General features: G+C 43.7%; 1 protein-coding gene across 4 annotated transcripts in view; it reads left to right on the top strand.

Annotated features, from left to right (window-relative positions):
• Nucleotides 1-19,793, top strand: part of IQCA1 (IQ motif containing with AAA domain 1) — a 97,687-nt gene that overhangs the window by 38,597 nt on the left and 39,297 nt on the right. For all 4 annotated transcript variants that reach the window (XM_015634928.3, XM_015634930.3, XM_015634927.3 and 1 more), the window contains 2 exons: nucleotides 12,304-12,388; nucleotides 17,630-17,743. In XM_015634928.3, coding sequence (XP_015490414.1) covers nucleotides 12,304-12,388; nucleotides 17,630-17,743 — 199 coding nt within the window. The remainder of the gene's footprint in view (nucleotides 1-12,303; nucleotides 12,389-17,629; nucleotides 17,744-19,793) is intronic.

The following is a 19,793-nucleotide window of genomic DNA, read 5'->3' as shown; positions in this document are numbered from 1 at the left end:
GAAAAAGAAAAAGAAAAAGAAAAAGAAAAAGAAAAAGAAAAAGAAAAGAAGAAAGATTCCCAAGGGGAAGGGGAAGAGAACCAGCCTAGCTATTATTTCACTCCACTGTGACAGGAAGAGGTGTCTTCTCCAGCAAGTTAATACAGAGCAGGAGGAAGAAGCAATTTTCCCCACTTCACCATTTCCAACAAGCAAAGATCTGCTGGGATACAGAAACAAGAAACAGGCAAAGAAAAAAGAGCCAGGAGTCCCACTGGTGCCTGGTAGAAGCACTGAAGAGCCAGTGGCTGGCAGAGGAGAGGTGTTTAATGGATATTCTGGGAAGAGAAAGACTAAGGAAAAGCTCAGAACTAAGAAGAATAAAAATGAGCACGAAGCACAGAGCAGTGGCTCCCAAGCTACAGCCCTTGCTCCACAGATGGATCTCTTTGGAGAAGCAAGCAGAAAAAGTGGTGGAAAAGGCATTTTCAGCCTTGGCTCTGTGGAATGCAAAGAAGAAAGGAGGCGAGTGGGGTAAAAAAGAACCGTGGCATGGACTGACACAAGCGGAGCAAAGGGATAGCAGAAGCAGTCATGAGGAGCTAGAGAGGCAGAATCAGAAGAGAAGGGATGAAAGAGGCATAAAACTGGGGAAAAAACCCTATGAGTTACCATTTTGATAAATAGGCACAGTTAGGACCAAAGCCTGACAGAAAATATGAAGTGTTTCCAAGGCAAAGACAAAAGAACAGTTCCCAAATGTCTATGGCAGCAAGTTCAGGTGAATATATTAAAAAAGACTTGATTGCCAAGAGACCAGATTTGACTTGGAGAAGATGAAGGAATCAATTGGCTGGGAATGTGGCTGTGGATGACAGCCTGTTATTCTTTCTCCCAAGAGAAGAAGGGTATGTTTAATTCCAAAATCCAGTTGTTTCCCTGTTTTCACTGGCAGGGGGTTTTTCCAAGTTTGCACCCTGGGGACCACAGCAGTGGAATGTCTGATGGATTATAAGGCTGATTCAGGGCACTGTGGCTCCAGTGTGCCAACAGGATTATTTAACAGGCTGCTGGCAAGTTCCTGAAGTGAATTCCAAACAAATTCCACACCCAGGAGGCTGCACCATATAGCAGAGAAAATTCCAGGCTTACACTGCAAATCAGAGCTGAGGGGGAAGGAGGATAGAGGCAACAGGAGCAGGTTATCCCCTAAACCTCAAGATCTCCATGGTGGAATAGCTGGAACAGGCTCTAGGTGACAGCAGAACACTGACTGCAATCCCAGGGCTGGGAAATGTGGCAAGGGCACCTGAGACAAAGCCTTTTTTTAACTTTTTATTTGATTATTTCCCTCAAGAGCAGCAGGCTGCTCCTTTGTTAGGTGGGCAGTGTGGGTTAGTGAGCACCTAAGGAAGCTCTTCCCAGGGCAAAATTCACATTAAAGCCACTCTATCCAAATCCTGCAGTCACATTCAGGGCTGAAAAGGTTTGATGACAGTATTTCTGTGGGCAGAGCAAGAACTTGCCTGAAACCTGAGTCTCATCCATTCCTTCCAGAGCCAATGTGTTTCAGTTTTACTGGGAATTTCAGCATGGGGGAGATTAGTCAGACTCCATCAAGCAGGTTGTTTTTATTATCCAGGTCAGAGTCCAGGGCTTTCAAGTCATGCTGCATTTCAGCCCTGTGCAGAGACAACAGAAATTCTAATTATTTATAGTAATTTACTCTAAAAACACCCAGCTATTATGGTTTGTGTGCTGTGTCAGGCAGACTTAGGATCATCCTAGGCTGAATAAAAGACATTTAATACCATATTAGGGAGTTTACTGAGTCTTCTTAGGCTCTACTTGTACAAAATAACTATTCCAACAGTAATAATAAGTACATCAGTAATATCTTGTGCCAAATATAAACTTGTCTGAATTTCCCCATTCCTGGAAGTGTTCAAGGCCAAGCTGGGCAGGGCTTGGAGCAACCTGGGATAGTGGAAAGTGTCCCTGCCTGGGGCATGGAATGTTTAAGGCCCCTCCAACCCAAACTATTCCTTGATTCCATGACTTGAGCAAAGGGTGTAGAGCCATAAAAGAGCTGGTTCAGTATTTCCTGAGACATTTATGGAATACCAGGAAACTGCCTGGCTCTGAAATCTGTTCCAATACTCCCCTCTCTCTTCCCAGAGCCCCTTACTGACTCAGTAATCCTTTGGTGGCTTGGAAAGGAAGTTTACTCTCTTGTTTTGTGCTCCCCATCACACTGGGAAAACAGCTCTTCCCAGATTCAGGGCTTTTGTTGGTTTTTTTTCTGGAAAGCAGCTCTAATCCAGCAACCAGTTCTGAAGATGCTGTTTTAAAGCATGGCTGTAAGCTGAAGGCTGCAGTCTGTGTAGCTGCAGGAGTTCTCAAAGCATTCCAAGTCAAAACACAATTGTTCCAAGTGAACAAGAGAGTGAATTCCAGAACCAGAGTTGTGCCATGTGCTTACTTGTGCTTCCCATCACGGGCTCAGCTCTCAGGGCTGCTGCAGAGGGGGTAACTGTATGCCCAAAATATCCTTCCACCTCCATCCCCTCCTGGGAAAGCACATCTAACAGTGGTTTGCTCCTGTTTGTTGCAAGGCTGGTGCTTTTGGAAGCCTGGGAACATGCAGGAGCAGCTGATTGCAGCCTCTCCCATGTGTGTGCCTGCATTCCCTTCCTGTCCAAGCCAAATCTTCCCATCCTTTGCCTGAGGGAGCTCTGCTATCCTGCAATAAGGCCATTCCAGACAGCTGATCCTCTGGAGAGGCCTGTGAAGCAACACAGTCACATCTCCAGGCCTGGAAAACAAGACAAAAGAGCCCTAAGATTGAGCAAAGCTGCCCTGCAGGGCTCACCTCCCAACTGCACTTCCCACCTCACCTTGCCTGTTCCACCACTTTGGGGAAATCACCTGTGCTTGGGCTTTCTGCTGCTTCCAAGAGCTCCAAATTCCCAGAGAATATCCCTTATATCCCTGCTTCTCCAGCCTCTTTGCTACATTGCCAGCAACTCTTCAGCAGGACCGGCCCCATCAACCAAAGAAATTATTTAAAAGCACATTATTAAACCATCATTTAAATTAACAATAATAAGAAAGCTGCACTTTGTGCCTATTTTTGATTAAATCTGAGTGTATCCTGCTGAGTAACATGCAGAAGGATTCAGTCATTTGGAGAGGCAAAAGGTATTCAACTCTATCAGTCTGCACAGTTCCAGCCAGTTTTGGGAGGCTGTAGATCATGCACCACAGCCACACCAAACAGGTACAGAACACTCCAGTTTTTCTCTCCCAAAACTGAAAAGGTGAGAGTTAAGGAACTTGGCATCTCCAGGCATTGCAGTGTGTTTCTTGGACTGCAGAGATGACTGGGGTTTGGAGCTAAAACTCCTGATGAATGGCTGCTCTTAACCATGCCTGGCTTAGAGCTGAGCTCATCTGGAATGTTTCTCCTTGTCTTTTCCCACACTTTTTAAATGCCAGAGTAGAGGTTCTAAATTGTTTTTCTTTCTAGTTATTAGAAAAAGTAACTCTTTGGTTATTAGCATTGACCAGAAGTTTAGACATCTCTAATTTCATAGATGGATTCTGCAATATTCTCACTTTTTCCCTGGTTTTACACTCTTTGTACACCTGATGGGGATTTCTTCCAATAAGGCTGCACAAGCCAATTGGGATGAACATGGGAAAATCAAGCACTGTGACTGCTTTCATCTGCATGAAATTGCCTCAGATTTATCATTAAATAGTTCATGTGTGCTTTCTCATAAAGCACAGAGAACCAGATGGACAAGGCACTGGGGGTCCTGGTGGACAAGATGCTGAGCCATGGGTGCTCCCTAGGGGACAAGAAGGTGGATGGGATCCTGGGCTGCATCAGGAAGAGAATTCCCAGCAGGTCAGGGGGGATCCTGCCCCTCTGCTCAGCCCCCTGGAGCGCTGTATCCAGCTCTGGGTTCCTCAGAAGCTCCTGGAGGGGGTCCAGCAGAGGCTGCAGAGGGGATGAAGGGATTGGAGCATCTCTGAGGAGGAAAGGCTGAGGGAGCTGGGGCTCCTCAAGAGGAGCCACAGCTGAGAGGGGACCTCTGTAATGTGTATAAATATCCAAAAGGTGGGTGCCAGAGCATGGACCAGGCTCTGCTCCATGGGCCCAGCAATGGGACACGAGGAACAGGCAGATGCTGATGCCCAGGAGTTCCACCTGAACAGGAGGCAGAAAACCTTTCCTTGGCAGTGACCAAGCAGGGAACAGAGAGTCCAGAGAGGGTGTGGAGTCTCCCTCAGTGGGGATATTTCACAATCCTGTGCCCCGTGGTCCCTTCCAACCTGGAAGAATCCCATTCTGGAAATGAAAAAAACCAGAAAGCAGTGTCTGGTTACATTCTTTAAAACTTCAGAATGCACTCTTTTCAGCTTCTCCTTTCCCACTGACATTTTCCTGCTGCATCACAAGTGCTTTTCAAGGCAGTTCAGGCTTAGCTGCAAATAGTGATTCCAGTTTTCAATGAATTCTCAAGACACTCTCCCAAGCAGTAATGCAATGCCTCAGGAACCTGAGCACTCTACTCTTTGGAACTCCAAGTTAAATCATGGGCAGGCAGCAGGTCAGGGGCACAGTGATCCATGAGTGGGACAGCCAAGACACAGTGGCTGAAGAGCATTTTAATCCAGAGAGGCAAAAATTAAGTTATGCCAGCCTGGGCTGTATTTCTGCACTGATACCACAGGTGTAAGGCAGAGCTACTGAAATGATGCCACCTTTGATGCCACCTCATATCCATCCATCTTCATCACACTGCAAAAATTACATCAATGAAAAGCACATCCTTCCCCCACCAGCAGGGTTGTGTAATCACCATATTCCTCCTACATGCTCTACTGCCCATTCTAAAAGGTGGATCAAAGCACAGAGCTTCTCTGCTCATTCCAGGCTCCCATTCCCAATTTTCCAGGCAGATGTAAAGGGTGCTCTGCTGCACAGCACACACAAGGAGGCTGACATGCCCCAAGAGCACTGCATTATCTTCAGTTTCAAGTGATGGGCTGTGGCAAAGCAGTGTAAAGCAGCCAGGTTAGAGCCTTCTTCCCCTCCTGCAGGGATGCATTTTGGTCCACCTTGACTTCTAAGAAGCAAAAACAGTTGCTCAAATTTCTCATAAACAAATCCCATAAAACAAAATGCTTTCTTATAGTCCATTTCACTCCAAATCCCAAAGAAACTTGTGATGTTGGAGGGCAAGTTATTTCTTTTGGCTGGCCTTGCTAGAAAAAACCGGCATGCTTTATTTTCCTCTTTACAGGATTCATATTGTGTTAATAAAGTACTCTTGATTCCCTCTGGCTGACTCTGCAGGAAAACTATTCTCGCAAAGCTTCTAGTCTGGGTTAAAGTAATGTTGCTTAAAACTGCCCATAATTGTTTCAGTCTCTTAAGTTTAATGCTGAGCACTGGAAATTCTGCCAAATTCGAGTCAGGATTGGGCGTTCTGTGCTGGCAGGATAAGCTGAGCAAAGGTAAGGAATTCAGTAAATGTAGGGGGAATTTGACCTGGTGTTTCTTTGAGCCAGCTTCTGTATTTCTGACCTTGCTTGAAGAGAATGGAAGGACATGAGAGAATCAAACCAGACGAGAGTTTAATGGGAGCGCTCGTTATTCCATCACGGAGCGGTTCCTCCTGCGCTCTCCTCCGCTGGCTCCACAGCACCATGTTCCTCCAAAGGCTGGAGACAGGAACAGGAGGCTGAGACTGGAAAGGAGCCTGGGGACAGCCTGAGTGGGGAAGAGGGGGAGCAGCCCTCCATCCTTGGAGACAGCCCCCCGAGGAACGCAGCTCCGGTAAACGCAGGGTGAGCAACAGCTCCAAAGGAGAAGGGAACGCACTCAAGGAACTTCAGACCTCGAAAACCAAGCATGGGGGCAGAGCTGGATGTCCATTTTCCCTCCAGGGGCAGGGATGGCACATCCAGGTGTCCTCAGATCCATCAGGAGATGCTTTCAGTGTTATTCCACACCTTGCATCAGGTATCCCAGCAGCTCTGCCCAAGGCTGTTCTGCACTGCAGGAGTCAAGCCAAAAACCCTAAATAACCCTCCAGGGATCTGCTTTCCAGTTCTTTTAATCTTCTTCCCATTTCCATGCTGTGCTGGGTACATTTAGTGTCCTCTGGGTTTAACTGAGCCTTCAGCACAGCTTAGTTGGTATCAGCTCTTGTAAAACCAGGATGTGATTTCTGTGGGTCCTCAGTTAATTCAAATGTGAGCTCTGAGAAAACTTTGGGCAGCGTTTTTTGAGTGTGTGGAGGTACATGGAATTGCATGATTGCAGCAGGTTTTCTTTTAACTTAAGCTAATACTGGAAGAATTAGTCTTTATGGTTTTCCTTGGCATTATTCATGCCCAAGATGCCTTTTATTTCCATTCAAAAACCTAGGAGTCATTTGCAGTGCTACCATTCATGTCTCCAATTATCTCAAGGAGAAAAATCTATTGCCAAACCAGGAATGATTTGTCAGAATTTTGAAGGGAAAAACCCCCAAATTTAAAAATCCTTTTCCCTTGTGGTTTTTACAGTAGGAATCAGGATAAAGGAGTCCTGGCAGAGAAAGCTCATGCCCCAGCCCACCTGAAGGGGAACAGAGATTCCCATTTTTCCATTACACTAATTACTTATTGCTATCCCTAAAAGACCAGAAGGATCCTTGGAAAGGTAATAACTTCATGACAAAGCAGAACAGATTCTTTAGCTGTAAGAACTCAAGCAGCTTATGAACAACTGCACTGGGTCAGCCAAAGGTCTACCTTTCCTGGCCAGTAACACCACATGTAATAAAACTATCAGGGAGAATTACCACATTCCTCATTTAGGTCTGTCCCCTCCAACAACTGTTCCCAACTATTACTTGGCTTTGAAGTTCTCTTCTCCCATTTCAGATCTAAGGCAGGCACTGGGGACCCAAAAGACCATTCTAATTATGATAGTTACTATAATAAAGGATATCACCTTTCCCCACAAACCTTGAGTCCTCATTCCTCCATGGGAATGCTTTTCCTTGCACATTGTTGGCCTCACAACACTCGAGCTTCAATTTTCAAAGCTGAATATTTATGCAGAACAATAAAGTTTCTGATCCTCCAATTACCCTCCACTGAAATGCTTCCATGCATAACAACCACACGTACAAGCAAACACTGGGAGGATCAGGACCTGAGATAAAACATCAGTTGTAATGTGTCTGTGTCCAAACTCATTAAAGATGATAAGAAGCCCATGGAAATCAATCTTGCTTTATAAGTAATTCTGTATTTGCCCAGGTTATTTTTTCTGGAAATGATTTTCAAAGAGCTAAAAAGAGCATACACACACAAAAGGGGAAAAAAAAAAAAGCACCACCACAAAGACACCTAAAATAAACCAGCACTGCTATTTAAGCAGTCTGAGAGAATCCATATCAGGTGGGATTACAGAAACAGGCAAGAATTACAAAACTGATGAGGGTTTTATTTCTTTAAAGAGCTCCCCTCTCTTTGTTCATGTCCATTTTCTGCACAGAACACCACTCTGTCCCTCCACTCAGAGCCTACACCATCATTCATGCCTCCTCTTCTGCACACAGCCCACATCCTTTCATCCCCTGAGAAGAGTTAAACACTCCTGTTCCTCCAAAGAACAATTTATTTTTCCTGACAAGGCCTTTTATGCAATTAGCTAGAGAAGCCATAGCCAAAAAGAAAGAATAACACATGTAAAACCACGCCAGAGAACAGAGTAGGTAGGAACTTGTTGAGTCTATTACCAGACAAAATGTTTAAATCAATGGTGTGTTCTCATAAATCAAAAGCCATATTTAGCCCTAACTATAACCATCCCTGAGCAATGTGGAATAGAGAGAAAACACTTAAAAAAAATAAATTTGAAGCTCCTGAAGCAGGGAAGGGAGGAAGCAGCAGATGAGACAAGCACAATGCAGGGTCATCTCCCAGAGAAGGAATTTATTTTACAGGTGAGAATGGAGGTGCCACAGCAGTCAGGGCTGAGCAGAGCCTGCCAATCACACTGACTTGTCCCAGTCTGGTGGTCATTTGGAGACATTACAGAGCCATCTGAAACTAGTTCAAACTTGGACATTTATATGAGGTTTGTGCTGTACAAATATCGAGCCCAGAAGAGCCAGAGTTCTTTGCTACAGATCAGAGACAAAAGGATTTGCACTGCAGACCATAAAAGATCATTCTTTTTCAATTACACTTGACAGGTCTGAGTTATTGTAAGAGGAATAGGTTTGGAGTAGTAACAGTGAACCAGAGAACATAATGTAATTTGAGAAACAGCACAAAAACCTCATCACATCCTTTTCATTTTCAGCTGGGAGTGCAAGATCATATCTTTTCACCCCTCCATCCTTGTTCATCCCTTTCCTCTTCCACTTGAGCTGCTTTGATTCAGATTTAGGGCCCCCATTCATCCCAATTAGATGGCTTTTCTGTAAAGCTGCTTTCCAAACCCATGCTCTACTTCCATTGACAGGATTTCACTGCTTTCCAAGAAATAAATGGATTTCTCACATACCACAATTTCTAAAGGTCCCTTCTTCAACAGCATCCTCCTCAGCACAGACACCTTTAGCAGTTGTGTTAAAGCAGTGGCTCTGACCCAAAGAAGGATCTGTTTCCCTGCTGTGAACTCCAGCACTCGTCATTTTTATTTGCAAGCACAGGTCCCAAGCACAGGCTGCTGCTCAGTGCCTGGGAACAGAAAACAAGGAGCAGGTGACCCACAGGAGCCATCCTCAGCTCTCTGCCTGCAGCCTTTGGGCTCCTGAGGCTGTAAGGGCCTCCCCAGGCTGCTGCTCGGGTTTGTCTCACAAGGGGGAGGTTTCTTCCTAGCCATGTCCTTCCTTCTCACCTTATTTACACTTCTGTTCAGTCCACCACGCGATTTTATAAACTTCATTTGCTCCTTTAGGCAATTGGTTTTACTAGAATTGCATCCTCCCTAAGAAATCTGGGACAATTTGCTTCTGCTTTTGCTTGCAGTGCTTAACACATTGTCAGCACTCCCACTGAAGCAATCACACTGGAAATAAGAGTTGCTTCTTCCAGCTCTGGCATTTACACATTTTTATGAGATGCTGGAAAAGTACAATTGGACTTTTTTTCCCCTTGCAAATGCTGAGACAGTAATAAGGAACAGATTCACAGAGTTCTGACTTGGATCTAGGTGTCTCTGACATGTACCATGTCTTTCAAATATATTACACACTCTAATGCTCCTGTTATCAAGAGCTTAAGCTTTTTACGTTCTCCTCCCACCATCAACAGTGGAACCAGGGAGGATTCCCATCACCAAGCTCCCCTCCACACTTCCCACAAAACAAAGCAGCCTGCTGGGGCTCCAGCTGGGAGCAACTTCTTGCATCATCTGGGTTCATTTTCTTACCCTGTTATTGCCTCTAATCATCAACACTTCAGTATTTCTAGGAAGTTTCAAAAGGGGAAGGCGGTTAAAAATTATTTGAAGAAATAATATTGTGAAGCAAGCCCAAAATCTCTCCACATTGTTTGGGACCTCCTCTTAATTCAAGAGCTGCTCATGGGACACGTCTGGTGGGACCCTCTTGAGCCAGAGATGATGTGTAGCTTATCTGATGGCACAAAGATACAAGAATTTAAAATTATAGAGTGATTTGGGTAAGAAGGGACTTTGAAGATCATTTAGTCCCATCCCACATCTTCCACTAAACCAGGTTGCTCCAAGTCTCATCCAACCCGGCCTGAGACAATTGCAGGGATGGGGGGCAGCCACAGCTTCTCTGATTGCTCATTTTATCCTGGTGTTTCCAACTGCAAACCAAAGAATTTAGGTCCAGCTGAATCCAAATTAACATCCTAAGACAAATGCACGAGACAACCCATTGCGATGGCTCTGAGCAGAACGCTGCCAGAAAGTGAAGCAGGAATGAAAATTGAGATTCATTGCATTTAGAGTGGACTTTTGAGCAGGAAGATGAATGGCTGCATTTTTCTGGGCAGATTTACAGGCCAAAAGAATCCCTGGTTTAACCTCTGAACTCAGAGGCTTTCATAAAGGGAGGAATTTGCCTATCGGGGTCATGCATGTGAATTCCCAGGCATTACAAGATTGAAATTGTGGTCATTTCAACCTAGAAGAAAAAGGGGAAAACCCACAACAGGGTGGGAAGGGAAATAAAAGTTAAGAGTGCTGCTTCCAGACCATCAGACAGCAATGGACACACTCAAGAAAAAAGCAGATGCCCTGGAAGAATTAGAAGATCAAAATGTTTGGTGCTCACTGCTCTCAGGTCGCTGATGGCCACGTAAAATCACACCTTGCATTGCCCTCAACCAGGATATCCCAGCTATCCCTGACTGATTAGTAAATGCCTGACCCTCTTTCCATGGAAAGATGGGCACTGTCTTCTCCTCACCTCGATTTTTTTTTACATAAGCACCTGCTAAAGTTGCTACCAAAAAAGGTGAGAGGAGCCACATCACCCCAAACAGCTCCGAGGAGGAGAATCACACAGAAAATACAGATTATAAACTGGAAAACCCTCCCCAATTTCAGAACATGGTAGAATTTCTGCAGCACTCAGATACACTCATCATACATACCCAAAGGGAAATATCACAGAATGGTTTGGGTTGGAGGGAACCTTAGAAATAATTTCATTCCAACCACCCACCATCGCCAAGAGCTGTAAGTGATTTAAAAGTGAAAAAGGGAGTACAAATACCAAATGTAACTTTACTAAATATTGGAAGCTGGCCCTGATACCATGTTCAGTGGGCTCCCAGCTGATTCTTCTCCCACATGCATTTGCCTTTCCTTCCTCCCAGCTGGCACTGAAGTAGCAACAGCCTCAATAACAGATTTTGGGAATTTTTTTACTGTAACCAGATTTGTAGTAGCATTTAAAGCTGCATTTAACATAAAACTGAGCTATTTTCTGGCTGGCTGTAAAAAATGGAACATGAGCTAACATTAAATAATAGATCATGGAGGGTTTTTGAGGCCAAAATCCCATTCTTAATGGGTTTTTAAAAACAATGACAACCCTCTGTTGATGCAGGCTGGTTTCTGGGAATGCAGTGACCAAGGATTTGCATCTGTTTGCGTCTAGAACTTGTAACTATTGAACAAGTTAGAGCTCCCAAGCACAGATGAATGTTTGTTGATTCTGTCCTAATTGGTGTTGCATTAATACCAGCAAGAGATCCCAACCCTACATGTGGTGCTACAGAAACAGAACAGATGCTCTGTTCCAAGGATCTCAGCTTAAAACTGAGCCTGCAGCTTAACAGCAGCCTAGGAAAATCCCTTAAGGTACCAGTTGTTTAAAAAAAAAAAGAAAACATTTTTAGGAATAGTGTTGACCTCTCTGAGCTCTTTTCTTCTCAAGGGAAATTTAATTTCATTTAGAGGAAACATAACCGTGCTGTTTGAAAGTAGCACGAGGGTTTTCTGCACTGACAGAATTTTCTTTGGAACAGAAAAATCTTCCTGATGTTACCAAACAAACAGAAAATCTTACACATATATTCCACCAAGCAACAAAAGGGAAAGAAGTTAAAGGGTTTTATCAGTATAAACAGCCTTTGGGCTGAAGTTCCTATTGGTATCTTTTAATCTCTTTGTGAAAAGTCTGGAAGCTCCCTGTGTTATCCATGAAACCTTCCCACAAAGTCACTCATTGCCCCTTCCCAGCTTTCATCACCATCAAGTCCATTGGAAATTTAGGAGTGGTAATCCTGACATGGAAATACAGTCTGGAACATAGAGATTAAATTCTGATTTAAGCAAAATAAATCTTCTCTAAGAGAAAAAAAAAAACAAAAAAAAACCAAAAAAAACCCCAAAAAACTAGATGTTAAAAGCAGAGAGTTGGGCTATGAATATAAAATAATGTAAAATAACATAATAACCATTCCCAGAATGGTTTGGGTTGCAAAGGACCTTAAAGCTCATCCCACTCCACTCCCTACCATGGGCAGGGACACCTCCCATTACTGCTCCCAGCCCTGTCCAACCTGGCCCTGGACACTTCCAGGTATAAACACTTTAATCTACATCTCTCAGCTAGGGAGGAATCTGCAGTCCTAGGAATTTCCCTGAGAATCTGCAGTTTTTGTTGCGCCATGGGGTAAGAGGCAAGGATTGGTAAATGTCTTAATCAATTTACAGGACAAAAAAATGCTGCAGTAAGAAGCTTCCCCACTATCCAAAATCTTTATCAACCAGGTGAAAAATGATGAATTTTAATTTCTCTTCCACTTTTTTTTCTCCCACAGGCATATCACAGGCAGGTTTCCTGACTATCCCCCTGAGAGGACAGGTGGTTCCAAGGCTATTTTTATTGAAAAACATCCAGAGCAGGTACTGTCCCTCTTTTAATGAAAAAAATTCCATGATGTTGGGGAAGGATTTGCCACAAAACGTGTCTGTTTATTTAAGTAGCAATTTTCCCTAACAGTGGCTTTAGCTCTCCCAGAACCTTATGGTTAAAAACTTTTTCTTGCAAGTGAAAGAATGGGATTTTTTATTTTTTTTTTAAGGATGTTTCCAATCAGGTACCAAAATCTGTTCCCTTTCAGGCTGTGCAGCCACTTAATCACGACTGAAGGTGCTCAGGTGATGGAAAAGAAGTAGAGAACAACAGCAGAGAAGAGTTTCTTATGCAGGCAGGGCTAAATCTTGATTTACTGACAAGGCTCATTAAGCAAATTTAACATCCCAGCGAAGGAAATATCCGAGTTGATCTTGTGTGTTGTAGTGAACTCGGTTGTTTTTCCTGGTAAATCCCTCTCCTGATTTCTCTGGCTAATGGAAGTGGCTGATAATCTCTTCCTCTGATCATCTGGGTGTCGTGCAGGGAAAGTGATTAAGCCCAGCTGAAGGCAGTGGTTGGCACTTGGAGCCTTTTCCACCCATCCCTGATTTAGTGTCAAGCAGGATAATGAGTCTGTTGGGGGGAAAACAGGAAGCAGGATTAGGCCCCTGAGTGAACCAGTGCTGGGCTAGGAAAACTCTGAGGTCAAAACCTGAATTCTGTGGTCCTGAAAGCTCCAACCCTAACACTGTTGCACTATTTCTCTGCAGAAAAGTTTTGGTGCTCTAACACAGGTATGGTAAAAGAGGATTTTTATAGAATCACTGAATGGTTTGGGTTGGAAGGGATGTAAAAATCATCTCACTGCAGCCGTCCTGACACCTTCCACCAGCCCAGGTTGCTCAGAGCCTCATCCAGCCTGGCTCTGAACGCTTCCAGGGCTGGGGAATTTTGGATCCAGTCCTCCCTGGGATCCCAGGGTGGAGCCTGGGGCACACAGCACTCTCTGTGTGCTTTGTGGGGATGGAAGGACAGGCTAAGCCCAGCACAGAGCACAGCACCAACCATCTGCTGACTTAGCTAAAAATGCAGGAAAACTGCTGGAAACAGCTCCCTGTGCCCCTCTAGAACTGAGTTTGGGGCATGTTCCTGGTTTTAGCCAAGTTCAGGGGCTAAACCCTGCTGGGCTCTGCTCCCAGGTCCTTCTGCTGCTCAGGCAGGCAGAGGGAAGGAGACCCTCAGTGAAGTTTTCAGCCTCTAAAGTAGAAAGACATGCCAGAGTCCAGAAGACTTTGTTGGTTGCTGGGAGCAGCCAGGAGCCACCCAGCAAGTGGGGCTTAGTGCTGGAGAAGGGTTTGGGGAATGTGATGCTAAATAGAGCTGCTGCCATCAAGGATTAACACAGCTCGGGAAGAAAACACTACCAGGAATTATTCTGAGCAGCACTGGATGTGGAGGTAGATTCTGGAGAAATGGATTTAACCTTCCTGTCATACTCCCAGCTTTCAATTCCCACCTTCAGCTGTTTTGTTGCCTTTCCTGAGCATCTGCTTTTTCTTTGCATGAAAAAAATGGAAGCCAAAAGTCTGGCGAGCTCGTTTTACTGCTTGTTTTCCCTGAACCCTGGAAAAAAACCTTCCTCTATTTTCCTAACAAATTTTCACTAGCAATTATCTGATTTTCACCAATTTTGGGGCCTGTTTTTTGTGTCACAGCCTTAAGAGACCTCCACAATTCAGTTGGCCAGAGAAAGTTCAGTGCAATCACGATTTTACCCGAGTGTCAGACAAGTCAAACACTTTTTATTCCACTGAGTCAGCTGCATAATAAAAAATCCCTGAGGCCACTGGGTTTGTTCCACACACTGGGCAACATAGGAAAGGAAATCCTGGCCCCATGGAAGCTGATGGGAGTTTTGTCCTTGACTCCAGGGGGGACAGGAGTTCACCTCCACTTGTCTATGTGAGCTCCTGTGCAGGGGCTGGTTACTCCCAAGTCAAACTCCATGAAAAATCAAGACTGAACTGTATTTTAAAAGTGAGCATTTTCTAAGGCTTTGGTAAAGACACTTTGGGGAAAATAAAATACAAATGAATCACTTCACGAACCATTGCTGCATTATTATACATTCTATATTTCTTGATCCTTTGACAGCCCTGACCTTACTTGACTTTGTAGTGTAGCTGGCCTTCTGCACAAACTGCTTCCATCACATTTTACAAACACCTTCCCAAAAGATGTGCCAAAGCCATCCCAACAGAGTACCTGGTGCTTCAGTCAGAAAAATAAGCGCTGTGCCTTGACTAAAAAGAACTTTTTCTCTACTTTACTTATTCTTCCAGACAAATTTAACATTCCAGGACATCGGTGTAATCTCCCTGCATCTGTTCCAGATTTCTATCCCTAATGGTTTTTTATGTTTTGCTCCACAGATAATCATCAGATGTGACAATTTTTAGCTTTGCTCTTATCCAGCTGCCAACAAAATTTCCATCTCTTCCTGTAGTTCATTAAGTCTCATCACCATGAAGATAAGCCAAGAGAGTTGCCATTTTTCAGGCACTTCCCCCTCTCCTGGCTCCCCCTCATTTCCAATATTACACAACATTCCAAAACAAAAGAAAGGTGTCAGAGAAGGACTAAAAGCCTTAAAATATTCTGAATATATCAAGTTAACCATGAAGGAGGAGGGAAACTGTACTTGGCCTCTTAAATTAAACAACACTTAAAATATTCACCTACAGACAGCAATCTACCTTCCCCAAAAACCACACTAAAAATCCTCCATAAAGAAGAAACATTTCCTAGATTTCAACAAAACTTCTTTCTGTAGAGTTAATATTCCATAAGAGAAACTTTTTCCTCCAGGAACACCACGCTGTGCCCCTGTAGAGTGTTTGTGTTCCAGCTGGTGTTAGAGCCAGGCTCTGGGGCTGCTCTCACCTGCCACAGCATTCCCAAACTCACTCTATCCCTGCTTTTCTTTTATGCCCACAACTCGAAAAGGCAAGAAGTTCAAGTAAGATCTTCTTTCAAGGAATAAGGGGAGGGTTTATTCCTGAAGAAGAACATTTACCTGGAGTATCTGAGCCAACACCAAACTTCCTGTGTCTGAGGACAGCAGAACAAGTGAGTGCTGCTGGCAGCTGGAAGTTTTCCTGTACTTGGCTCATATAAACCAGCATTAGACACTTTCATTCACGGGCTACACTCTGGTTTAATGCCCAGTTCTTTCCCCCCTACCAAAAAAAAAAAAGTAGATTTGCACTGCAAGATTTTAGAAACAGGCTTGAACTGATCTGGGTAAACAAAAGTCAATTTAACTTTTATGGAGCATCAGTTTTAAAGGAAAATGTCTTTTCAGCCACTGAAGAAAATGTTACTGGAGAAGAATCATCACTGGCACAACAGAAGTCCTAGGAAAGACTGGGAAAAAATAGGAAGAGGCTAAAATTAATCTGTTCCTACTGCAATATGGTTTCTTCCTCAGTATTAAGAGTTTGCTAACTACTTTGCTTCATTTCATAAATTTAATTTCATTTCAAAAATAGACAACCTAGCAAAGAAAAGGGGAGTGCAGAACAACTTAGGAAGACATCTACTTCTCTTTCCACTATGAAGTTTTCTCCAGGGCAAAAAAAACTACACTAAAATGCAGGTGAATTGCCTACTAATCTCAAACTAACCTTTGCTTGCCATTCCCTTTCTTTCCTCCTCTGTTGTCAGATTGTTCAGGTATCTCCTTGCAGCTGGAAGGGAAGTGGTTGTGTATAAAAGAGCAGAAGCCACTCGAGGTCAGACACCCAAGCAGCTTCCCCCAGCTCCCAGCCCTCTGCAATCTGCTTGGAGCAGAGGTGGGAGCAGAGCTGGAAGAGCTGCAGCAAGGCCAGGCAGAGGGACAAGGACACCTCAGTGCCATCACAGCAGGTTCATGAGAACAGAAACTCTGTCTCAGCCCTTCCAGTATCGTTCATCTGTGCAAAAACACGAAAGGAAATCACTCCACTCGGAGTTTGATGCAGTTAAAATGCTGCCTGCAGAATGCAGAGGCACTGCTGCAAACTGAAACCTTTTGTCAATCATGTGTGTGTTTAGAGGTGTCCTGCTGGATAAAGCCACCCCTGAGATGCTGGGAATGGTTCTGGTTACCCTTTGCAGGCAGAGCAGAGCAGAGGTGGAGGGGAGAGGGTTGGGTTTCTGGCTGCCTAGGAACGCTACAGTAAAGGATACACCCGGAGTAGCTCTGTTGGTTTTGGATACAACAGGCCTGCTGGGACACTAAAAACCTATTTTGAACTCCAGTCAATCTGTTAATCTATCCCAGGGAATGAAATGCTTCACTGCTTATCACCACAAGATGTGACTGAGCGGTGCTCAGGGTTTGAATTACCATATTTAATTAAATGTAAGATACTGAAATGCTTGGGGAGAGCCACTAATGAAACTGCCCTGGCTGCAAAGCACAGCCCTTGTCATTGTCCCCTTCCAGCATCCAGTGTTGAGTACATTAAAAGGTGTACTTGAGAAAACAGATATTTTCACTGTTACAGGAAACACATCTTACAGATGGAAATGTTTCATTTTCTACTCTTTCACAGTACTGCTGGTATTAGTGGTCTATTAATAAGCTTCAATGGATTTTCTGATTTAGACTCATTAGTAAGTGATCTTAGAATTCCTCTCAGGGAAGAGAAAGCTGCCTAGAAACAAGAGAAGCAGCAAATTTTCACCCTCTGCCTTTTTCAGATAATAAAGTATAAATGGCCAGGAACTAAAGATATGGGAATTGATGGAGCTGTACCCAGTTATCAGCTGCTATTTGCTTGCAGGGATAAAGATGTTGAGCTATCCCTGTGTATCTGTCAAGGTTTGTCACAAGATCTCTACGCAATCTCCCTCACCCAGTAGAACAATTTCAGTCTTTAGCCATATATTGAAATCAGACACACCTCAGGGCAGCCTTTTAAATTCCATCCCTATAAAAAAATCAATCTGCCTTACAAACACCAGGACAAATTCATAATCTGGGTCCGAGTCCAGAGGGAACTTTGAGTTAGGTGTCATTAGAATATTCTGCTTCTGGATGGTTTTCCATAAAAGCCCTCACAGCTTGGGACACAGAAATCAGCTTTTTCCTAATGATAAATTGGATAGTCAGCACCTGTGCTGGAGTTTGCAGGGGGGAGTGTCCTCAGCACAAAAAGGCTCCTCTGTGATGGTCAGGAATTGAGAGTGCAGCCTGTTGGGTGTTGTGTTCTCCCAGTCACATTCCTCCCTGTGTCTTTCAGGTCGCTGAAGAGCTGGCTGCCAAAAGGGAGAAGGAGAAAAAGGAGAAGGAGAAGAATGGGAAAAAAGAGAAACAAGCGGTCAAAGCGAAAAAGCCAGAAAAAGTTGGAAAGCAAGTAAGGCAATGAAAGCAGGCTGTGAAGCCAGAGGCAAAGCTCAGGTGTGGGCAGGGGCTGTTAAGTGACATTAAACTGCTCACCAAATTCCAGGCTCAGGAGACAAAGAACTGGCTGAGGTTGGCCTCTCCCAGCCTTTCCATGACCTCGATGGTTCTGGGGAATTTTTTACCTCTCATGTTTTAGGAATGGCCGTGACTGAGCTCAGTGGGAAGAGCTGATGGAGGTGCAGGTGGTCAGGGATGTAAATGAGGGCAAAAATACACTCAGGGCTTTGAGATCATTGCCAGAACAGACAGGTAACAAAGTGGTGACCGAGCTTTCCCACTTTTCATGTGGGTACAGAGATGTTAATCACTGCCACCCCTTGCAGAATTAGGAATGAAGAGCCTGAGTCTCACTCAGATACCCACCTCAGAGCTTGTGTGGATTTCAAACTCATTTTTAAACCACATCAGGCAGCATTGCATAAACCTGCAAATAAAGCCATGCATTTTCAGCCCATGTTCTCAGGACAGGAGCTATTTTTGCTGCAAATGTCTGTAGACACCATTTAATGTACAATATACCCCCTGAAATCTTTGAGATAAAAGGCTGCTTCCAAATTATTTCAAATATTCCAAATATTTCCAAGTTATTCCAAATATTTCATTATTACACACACTTCCAAATAATTTCAGGAGCAACTCAACAGAGCAAAACACCTGTGAAACAGAGCAGTGATCAAAGGGCATCTTCAAAAGCAAGCTGTGTGTCAGCTTTCGCTGAAGCAGCAGCTTTCATTTCTCATTTACTTCACAGTATAAACAAAAGTTGAAACAATATCTATTTTTTTTAATAAGAGTTATTAATCTCTCACTAAATATGTGGAGGAGAAGGGTGAGTTTTCTAGGGCAAAGCATACTCTTCACTGCAAGTTTTACACAAATTAATTTGAAGGCCTAACCCTAGAGCAAATATATTTCAAAAAATTATGTTTTTCTTGGAAAACATCCATTAATCTGGCCAAAACCCTCAGAACATCTAGCCAGGAACCTAAATTACATGAATTTAGGAAGCATCAGTCAATTTAATTGAAAGGTAGGTACTTTAATGTTAACTTGTAAATGAGCATCTTGAAAACACTGCTTGGGAGTTTGGGGTGAGTTGGTTTTGATTTTTTTTCCTTTGTAAATGAAAATACCCAGCAAGCTCAAGGAGCTGAAGGAGCAAATACATGAATGTTTTTCAAGGTCTTTTAAGCCTGATTGCTTAACTTTGCCAGCTAGGAAGGGTTGTGGCTGCTCCTGTGCAAATAGGAGATGTTTTTTTAAGTTCTGGTCACACATCTTCAGCCACTCACTTGTTACTGTGACACAGTCACAGCACTGATGAAGCTCCTGAAACTGGATGAAGAAAATACGATTCCTTCTTGGTTTTACACATTTCTGAAGATAAGAACCAACAACAGCAGAAATGTGTCTCAATCCCTTCACAGCCTCTGCAGGGCTGTTTGGAATTGGGGTGAAATAACAGCGTGGAGCTCTGGGGTTTTATAACTTCATGTCATTCCCATCTCCTCAGCCATCACAAGTCCTGTCAAGTAAAATCCTGAGCCATTAGATCAGGTTCTCTACGGTTCATTGAGAAAGAACAAAGGGAACATTCTCTCCAAGGTTATAGCACTGACAGGGGGGGAAAAAAAAGAGTATCCTAGACCAGTTGAGAAGGATCTGGAAAAATTCTAACAGCAGGACTCTTATTAAAATAAGTATAGGCTATAAGTCATAGGGATGCAGGCAGAAAAAAGCTCTGCTCCCAACTCCAGCTCTTAAAGAAAACAAAAGTTTGATCCCAGAAGGAAATTTAAGTATTTCTGAAAAGCCTGATAGCAATCTTCACAAAGAGTATTTGATATCAAAGTAACTTCAGTCTCTTTTCTCTGCAAGGTGCTGATTTGATTTCCCATTAGGCACCTAAGGAAAAAAACAACCCATGGCTTCATCCCCACAAAATCCCACTTTCCAAAACCCAGTAATTGCTGGAGTTTGTCTCACTGAACATGAGCAAG

Source organism: Parus major, chromosome 7 (genome assembly GCF_001522545.3).
Source record: "Parus major isolate Abel chromosome 7, Parus_major1.1, whole genome shotgun sequence".
NCBI lineage: Eukaryota > Metazoa > Chordata > Aves > Passeriformes > Paridae > Parus > Parus major.
Note: the sequence above shows the minus strand (reverse complement) of the source record. Positions and strands in the feature narration are given on the sequence as shown.